We start from the raw sequence: 9105 nt of genomic DNA, 5'->3' as shown, positions 1-9105 counted from the left end.
TATCTAATAATATTATAAAAACTAAAAATATTGACGTACTAATTTATGTTTCATTAGCAAGCAAGGGTGCATCCAATTCACATTTTATTGTCCATATTTCCTCCTAAAAATATATTATTATTTCTTTAGAAAATGCAAGGACATTTAAAAATAAAGAACCACAAATGTTAAGACAAGAAGCTAAGGGTGCGCATACTCTCATAAATATCGAAATCGGAATTTTTGAAACTTTAATTTCAATGTTACGGTATTTGATAGACATTTAAAAAAAATGGTATTCGGTTCTTATAGAAAAATACTAAAATATCAAATATCGTACGGAAATACTCAATTACATAAACAATTTATATATTATATTATTATATAGAAAAAAATTTAAATAATCTAAATATAGCAAATAAAAAACTACATTATTATATTTCTCACATATTCACCTCCACCAACAACACCCCCCCCCCCCCCCCCCCCCCCAAAAAAAAATGAATATAGAAAATATATGAACAAGGGCAAAATTATCCCATTCGAATAGTTCAAGAGCAAAATTGGTTCATTTCTCCTATTTTGGAACAACCGTTAGTAGGAAGGCATTTTTAAGATATTAGATTAATTTAATTATTTTCTACTAATCATTATTCACAAAATTAAAAAAGAAAAGGTGAAAATAAAAGGTGAAAAGAATCACTACATATCTCTAGAATGAGTTCTTCTCTTGAAGAAAGGGCTCAACTAATTTCACGTAATTCTATATAAAAATATTAATAGATAATCTTAAAAAAGGAAAAGCAATTAATAGGTCAAAATGCATTAATGGTGTAAGATAACTTTGGGAGGAAAGGGTAGAAATGTCATTGACTTCGCATAGATGATCTAGATACCCATGTGGATCTACTATCCTAGCCCCATTTGGGCCATTGTGGCCAAAATCAATGTGGTAGATTTGATTTTTCCTTAAAAATGTTTTACTCAGTTCATTGAAATTCCCTGACTTCTTTATTTTTGTGTGGGCTAATTTTTAGAGAATCTTTGGCCTTTCACCATGCAACTTTTCGTTGAAAACTTTCATTAATCTTTCATTTGGGAGTCCGGAACCAAAATGACCCAATAAAAAAAGAATTGAACCAAAATATCCCAAAAAAAGTGACACAAAAGTACTTTAACGTAGTATTTTATCCCTTTAGTGCAGTAAAACACTACACTATAGAAGCTCCACATAAACCATCGGGTTCCACCACCATTGTTCCCCCACTTCCATTAAAAAAAATCCCAATCCGCCATTGAAGGTCAAAAACATAGGGGGGGGGGGGGGGGGGGGCACCTCAAAAAACGTCATTTTCTATTTAAATTTTGTTTGGAAAGTTTATATTCTAAGTATATTCAAGTCAAGGAACAAGATTCTAAGGTCGAATTTTGGAAAAAAGCGGCGAACAATTCAATTAAAACAACCCTACAACAAGTTTCCATCAAGGTATTCTACTATGAACTTTTTTATTATTTTGTTAAATACATTATATCCTAAGCATGTTTAAAGTTTAATAGTCGTAAATTTCGAAAAAATCTTTTTTTTTGTGGTTGATCGCTGGCAGTAGCTTTTTGCTACCGTTTTCTGTTTTTTTCAGTTAATTTATTATCTGTTAATTATTTATGAATTGTTAATTTGTTAATTGTTTATTAATTTTTAATTTGTTAATTGTTTATGAATTTTTTTAATATAGTAATCTACTGTTATTTGTAAAATATGCAATTATTAATTTATTAGTTGTTAATTGTTGATTATGAATTGATATTTTGTTAATTGATTATTAATTATCAATTTGCTAATTCATTATTAATTGTTTAATTAGAGGGAAAAAAAAACATCATCAATCCTAATATTTGTTAATTATGGCATGTTAGTTTATTTATTTGTGAAATCATTTATCCCATGCTAATTATTTGTTTATCCCACGTTAATCGTTAAATAAATTAGTTCATTATTTATTTAATTGTAGTTAGGAGAATAATTGTAATTAAATATAATTATTTACAAAATATAATACAACATAATTCACATATTACCTGTAAATGGTTAATGAGTTAATATAATTTCAAGAATAATGAATATTTTAGTTTCCACAGACACGACTCTTTCATGGATCTGAATGTTCACCGGGGGCCTGCTATTCACCGTGGCCCGATGATAGATCAGTACTTTATTTGCAAGACAATTATAGGTCTGAGTTATTATGGACCGGTGCTATAGGGATAGCGACTAGGCTTCGTCCCTGTAGGCTGTAGAGAGCGTGGGCTCTTTTATGTGAGCGCCGCCCCCCATACCCCCGGGTCTTAGAGATATTGTTTCAGGACGGTATCTATCGTTGCGTGTCCGTTGGTCGGTACAACATGATTGGACGCTCATTACGGCCATGGTTGAGCAGTGGAGGCCGGAGACACATACCTTCCATCTACGCACTGGTGAGGCCACGATTACATTTCAGGATGTGGAAGTCTTTTTTGGATTGCGAGTAGATGGAGAGCCATTATATAATCGGTACAAGCCTCCTCCTGGTAGGACATAGGTGTCAGAGTTGACTAGGCTCACCCACTTCGTGCCTGGTGCCATGGCCCAAGTCTTGGGATTGAGTCGAGTGCAGATTAGTGCACTCTGCACTTATTTGCTCGCAGAGCCTCCTATTGAGGACGACACTCCTCAGGACGTTGTTGATCGTCATTCCCGTTTGTATCTGCTTATTATATTCGGGGGCATCTTGTTCCTGAACACATCGGGTGCCTATGTTAGCTTACGATATTTGATCTTTTTGGAGCATCTGGACCTCTTGGGAGACTTCAGCTGGGGCTGTGCTGTTTTGGCGTACCTCTACCGATGCCTATGTCAAGTGTCTATTGGCCGTATCAGCGATGTGTGTGGATTTTTTACTTTTCTCCATGTAATATTTTTAGTGTGTGTTCCTTTAATACAAACAAACCTCTTGAAACGACGACTAAAAAGTCGTATTTTCTTGAGGTCGTTCCCATTCTGGGCAGATAAGGCTGATAACGTCCAAAATACACTCCTCAAAGAAAAAGTGTACACGGTCGTATGCAATATATTTACCCAACTATGAGTCGGGGTCGATCCCACAGGGAACAATATGCTAGGCGATTAAGAAAGTAAGGAACTTTCACCAACTACGCTAAAGCCAAACGATGGATAATATTTTGGGTTTTTGAGAAAATTATGACTAATGCGGAAATGTAAACTAACCTAGAAAGCAAGTAAAACGATCAATGAACACAAGTATGGCTAATAGGAGATTACACTCAAGTAACGATCCAACGTATTTTACGATTTCACAACTAAGAGCGGGTTTATGTTAATAGATAATGGTTTCTACAATCTCATTGAAAGTCTTCCAATCAAATCAATGAATTTCACTCTAAGCTTTTCCAAGCCTTAGAGTGTGATATCAAGCACAACCAATTTAACCTCAAGTAACTATCCTCTTCCGAGCTCAAGTTATTAGATGAGTTTAATGACCCAAATTCTTGTTAATTAATCTTTCCCAACCTAGATTTCCTCTTCCGAGCTCAATCTACGTAAATGGGTGAGTCCTAGGGTTAGCTAATCCCTTTGGAAACATTCAAGAACGAGATTAATTAAATCAACAAAGACCCACTTCAATAGCAATAAGAATCATTCAATACATAAGCATAACAAGAGTTTCAAACCAAACTTTAATCAAGAATACTTTCATAAACGAGATTCAAGTTATGGAAATAAATACTACACACTTAGATATACAATACAAAGCAAGGGATTGAAGAAATGAATTAAAGGTTTAAGAAATACTCAACCAAATCTTCAAATCTTTAACCCCAAAGTGTGGTATAAAAACTAGTCTCCAAACTTGATGAAAAACTGCCAAAGATAATCTATTACAAACCCTAAAAGAGTATTTATATTATTCCAAAAAAACGGGAACAAAATCTGGACCAAAATACCCTCTTGCACAACATGCTGCACCACATGCTATTCGCATGTTCAACATGCTAATCGCATGTGGTGCCAAAACCGTAGCATGTGGTGACATTTTATCTGTCACCACATGCTGCACCACATGCTGCGCCATATGCTGCACTCTGCGAGTAGCATATGGTGCCATTTTCACTGGCAGCAGATGCTGCTAGCATGTTCAACATGCTGCACCACATGCTATTAGCATGTGGTGCCAGAAACGTTGATTTGTTCTATTTTTGCTCTATTTTGGTCTGTTTTGCTCCGTTATGCTCTCCGGGCATCTTTTCCTACAAAACAACATAAAAACACAAAAAGTAACAACAAAAGTGCTTAAGGAGTCACAAAAGCTTAAAGAATTAGCGTCGAATATCGCGTAATTTCACGACTCATCAAAGGCCACTCCCATTCCAGAGGCCATTCCCATTCTAGTCCATCTGCAGCCGTTTTAGGCCAGTGGCAGCTTAGCTTGGCAGTCACCTACGTTTACGCCGGCGCGCCTACTTCACTACAACAAAATGCATATACAGCTACGAAATACATTATAGCTAAATATGAAAATTTCCGTGGCTAAACACTTTAGCGTCAATATTTCTCCGTAGCATCCGTAGCAATATGTAGTATAGCTAAAAGTTAGCTACAGACTTTACATGATCCGTGGCTAGGGACTAATACTTATTGCTACGAATTCTTTTGTGTTGTAGCTGTGACGGTAAAATGTTCTTGCCATGAAAAATATATTTATAGCAAATAATTTTATTCATTTGCCACGACAAATAAAACTTGTAGCAATCTTTATATTGTAGCTACAACGTTTTCTTTGGTAGCAAAAAGTTTAATTTATTTTCCACAAAAATACAAATTTGGTGGCTATTTTTATAGTTCAATCTCGTGGCAACAAAATTACATTTAGCTACGAGTTTAAAAATCTATAGCCATGAATTAAATTATTTGCTACAAATATTTTTGTACATAACTAACAATGGATTCTTTTAGCCATAAAATATATAAAATTATAGCTAAAAGTTTTCTTCGTTTGCTACGAGAAGTGAAATGTGTAACCTTGTTTTTGGCAATTATATATACAATTAGCTATGAATTCTAAAATTTCATCGCTACATATTGAAGAGTATGCCACAAAGCATTGTTAATCAGAATAATTCTTCTATACGAAACAAAATTTTTGGAATCCAAAATAGGTCTCAAGTTACACGTTGTTACATATCTAAATTTCAAGCATTCACAATACACAATTCATCTATGCCACCGATTACAATAGCATTATCTTGCTTGAGACTCGAACCTGCACGATCTTCTGATTTCTTTCCTCCTACACAACTTCTAATTGCGTCTTAATTTGATCAATATCCGCTCCAGTTTGTCATTGCTGCTCTAGTAATTTCATAAATTTGCCTGTTAATTTTGATAAAGCAAAAACATCAGAAATATAACGAATGGCTATATAAATATATCTAACAGTTGATCATATATTATAAGAAATTTATCGATTAAATTCTCATGAAAAATCTTTACATATCTTCATAAAGAAACTCTAAGTAATCTTAAAAGGGATATCAAAACTCCAATATTTCATATACATTTCATTCTTTTACACTAAGAGTTTCTTCTAACAAAACCTCAATTAAGAAAGAAGCATATTTCTACATTATTGTTTCATGAATGATTTATAGATGGATAAAGTGAAACGTAAAAATATTAACATGAGCAACAACATCCCTAAGAAATAGCAAGAGAGTTCATTCAACTCAACAAACTACAAATATTAAATAGGAAAATCAATAACCACCAACCTTAAAAAAAGAGCAAGATTAATTCCATCAAAAGCATCTCCTGAATCACATATCAAAAGCTTCAATCAAAAATGAATAAAATATTATTAATATACCAAAGCTAACAAATGAACATAAAGATTCAAACTTTTTCTCTTTAACTAAGAAGAGGAATAAAAATGCTTCTACTGAGTCCAACATAAGTTACAAATGGAAGTTGAAGTGTACCTTAAAAACAACAAAGAGGAACGAAAAAAAGTAACCAAAAAATATAGTGACAAAGAGTGAAATCCGCAAGAAAAAGAATGAGATTCAAATACAAAAGAAAAAAGTGCTCGAAATTTATAACAGACCAGCTATGAAGATCTTGTTGATGTAGATGTAATACAAGAGGAACCATCCCTTAAAATATATACAACATTTTTGCCCTTCCATTGTGTAATTAAAAAAATCAATTAGCCATCTCCATTGCATGACACCAAAGAATCCCTTATAATCTTTTGATATGGAGTAATAAAGATTTGTGTTTGGTGGAATTGGCAAAAGGAGGAAGGAAATGTATAGGGCTGTGGCGGCTGGAGGCATTAGGACTAGGTTTTGGCATTTTTGACTAGTCAATTCCCGTTCATTACTATATAACTTCTACTTTTTTTTTTACTTCTTTATTATATGCAAACACTATAATGTAAATACATATAAGTAACAACAACGACAATTAAGTACTATTACCTATTAAAAAATAAAAAGAATCATAAATATATAACTTCATTAAATAGGACACCACAAATAAATTGTTTGTATGAAAAAAAAAATTGTCAAGTATCATGTCACCTAATGTACAAAATAGTATTAAGAAATTCTTAAGATAATCAACATTAAATATTAATCTGCTAAATTTATCAATAATATATTTTATTTAAGCTATAATTAAAACTCACATGTACACTCTTTTGTATTGAATTATGATATAAGTCATATGCTCCTATTTTAATTACATCAAATTATTAATTTTAATGTTCAATTAGATTTACGACAATTATTAAATTATTAATACTGTAATAAGATCATAAAGTCAATAATGTATATGCTTATTTAATTTAATATAGTTAGCGATCAATAAATAAATACAAGAACATAATTATTTAAATCTAATATAGTTAAACATCAAAATTAACAAAATATTAGTATTAGATATTTATTTGAATTGTATATGAAAATTACAAGTAATTCTTCGTTTAATACGCGTTATTATTAGCTAAGTTAGTATTGTTATGCACTCTTATATCAATCATATTTTTATTGAAATTTTAAAATATAAATCTTGACAATTTGGGAATTATAAAATGTTCAAATATAGACACGAAAGAGACAAGACCCCCGTTTTGTATACGAATCAAATTAAACTTTTAGTTTTTTGATTTAGTAGATAGTTCTCACATTTAACACTTTTTTTGTATTGAATTATGATATTGTTAGTTCTGTCATATATAACTCATATTATCTTATTTCAATTACATCTGATTATGAATTTTTAATGTTCAATTAGATTTATGATAACCATTAAGTTATTTATATTGCAATACGGTCATAAAATCAATAATGTATATGAAATTATTGAATTTAATACAATTGATCAATGTAGTGCGCAGCCGCACGCACACATATTTATTATATTGAAACTTACAAGTAATACTTTATTAAATATAAAAAAGTATTATATAATAGTTAGTATTGATGTACAACCATTTGTATATCAACCATATGCTTAATTTTATTTAATAATATCAGAATTACTGAAATGTTACAAAGATAATTCAATATTCGCAAGAGAGGTACGACCTGATCTTGTACAAATCATGTTAAGTTCTCAATTGTTAGTTTATGGAAAATGAATTTTATGATAATTAATAGACTATTAAATTAATAGTATACCATTTTTTTTATTTTCCAGATTAAATTAGTAAAGGACTTTTCATTTAATATAGTTGTTTAAATTCTATGTAATTAGTTACTTACATTATTAATTGGATATAAATCATTGTTATTTTCATTATTATTAAAACTAATAGATAATACTTATTTAATAAGGATTATTATATAATCACTTTTTGTTAATGGACTTAAATATCAACCATATTAAATTTTTAATTGTTAGTGTAAATAGATATAAGAAAAACATTATTCTTAAATGTTACATAATTAGAAAAATATAGCCTATAAATAATTATTAAAATAATATTATTAACAATGAGATTTCATTTTAAATATTAGTGCCAAATCAGCGATAGATTTCATAACTAAAGTATATTTTGCTTTAAAACTATTTTCGTCTTAAATAATCTTGTCAATTTGTTATATGTTCCTATGTCAATTATATTAATTGTTAGTGCTTAATTAGATTCCGTATAACTATCAAGTTATTAAAATAGCATTAAACCATTCAATTGATAACTTTTATTTATTTAAATTGGATATAATAGTGATCAATAAATAAATACAAGAACATAGTTATTTAAATTTGGTATATTTAAATATTAATAATTTGGTGAATATTAATTTGGTGATTAATACAAGAAATTTAGGTACCAAAAGAAAATTCATAATTTAATAAATTTTATTAGATATTAATTAAATCTATATATGAAAATTACAAGAAATCTTCGTTTAATACGAATTATGATATATAGTTAGAATTGTTATGCACTTCTATATCAATTATATATATTACTGAAATTTTAAAATACAATTCTTGATAATTTAGGTATTATAATGCCAGATGTAGTAAAAAAAAAGAGACAAGACCCCGAACTGTATACAAATCGTATTAAGTTTTTAGTTTTTGGACTCTGTATATAATTTAATTTATGATAACCAATAAATTATTTAAGACAATATAACACATTTTATTGTCTAAATTAAACAAATACAATATGCTATACAACGCAATTGATACAATATTATAGTTGTTTAAGTTCTATATATTTGGTTATTCACATATTAATTAGATAAGGCTTTTACTTATTATTTTCAACACTGATGTTACCTTAGCTGATGATATTTTTGAAGACATCAAATCAAAACCTCGAACTGATTATTCTAGGTATTAAGCAAGGCATTACTACGACGTTTTAGTACTTGAAGCAAAAATATTTATTAATCTAAAATATTTTATTTTAAATAATTTTTTTGTGACTAAAATGTTACTATTGCTACGATAAGTTTCAAGTTGTGGTAAAAATTAATAATTAGCTACGAATTTTTATTATAACAAAAAGCTTGTGGCTATATCATTTAACTATAGCCGTAACTTTTTATAACTTGAAC

The 9105-nt window shown here is 29.9% G+C and overlaps 1 protein-coding gene across 2 annotated transcripts; it reads right to left on the bottom strand.

Annotated features, from left to right (window-relative positions):
- Nucleotides 1-5055: 5055 nt before the first annotated feature.
- On the bottom strand, nt 5056-6386 carry LOC132622206 (uncharacterized). Of its 2 annotated transcripts, none has more exons than XR_009575841.1 (3): nt 6135-6386; nt 5803-5861; nt 5056-5404 (listed from the first exon to the last, which is right to left on the bottom strand). XR_009575841.1 is itself a non-coding variant. In XM_060336773.1 (3 exons), the coding sequence occupies exons 1-3, from the start codon at nt 6364-6366 to the stop codon at nt 5353-5355; spliced, it is 324 nt and encodes a 107-aa protein (XP_060192756.1). In that variant the 5' UTR covers nt 6367-6386; the 3' UTR covers nt 5056-5352. The 2 variants fall into 2 exon arrangements, 1 of the variants encoding a protein (XP_060192756.1); XM_060336773.1 differs by having other exon boundaries at nt 5803-5842.
- Between the last annotated feature and the right edge of the window lie 2719 nt (nt 6387-9105).

This window comes from Lycium barbarum, chromosome 2, assembly GCF_019175385.1.
Source record: "Lycium barbarum isolate Lr01 chromosome 2, ASM1917538v2, whole genome shotgun sequence".
NCBI classification, from domain to species: Eukaryota; Viridiplantae; Streptophyta; class Magnoliopsida; order Solanales; family Solanaceae; genus Lycium; species Lycium barbarum.
Note: the sequence above shows the minus strand (reverse complement) of the source record. Positions and strands in the feature narration are given on the sequence as shown.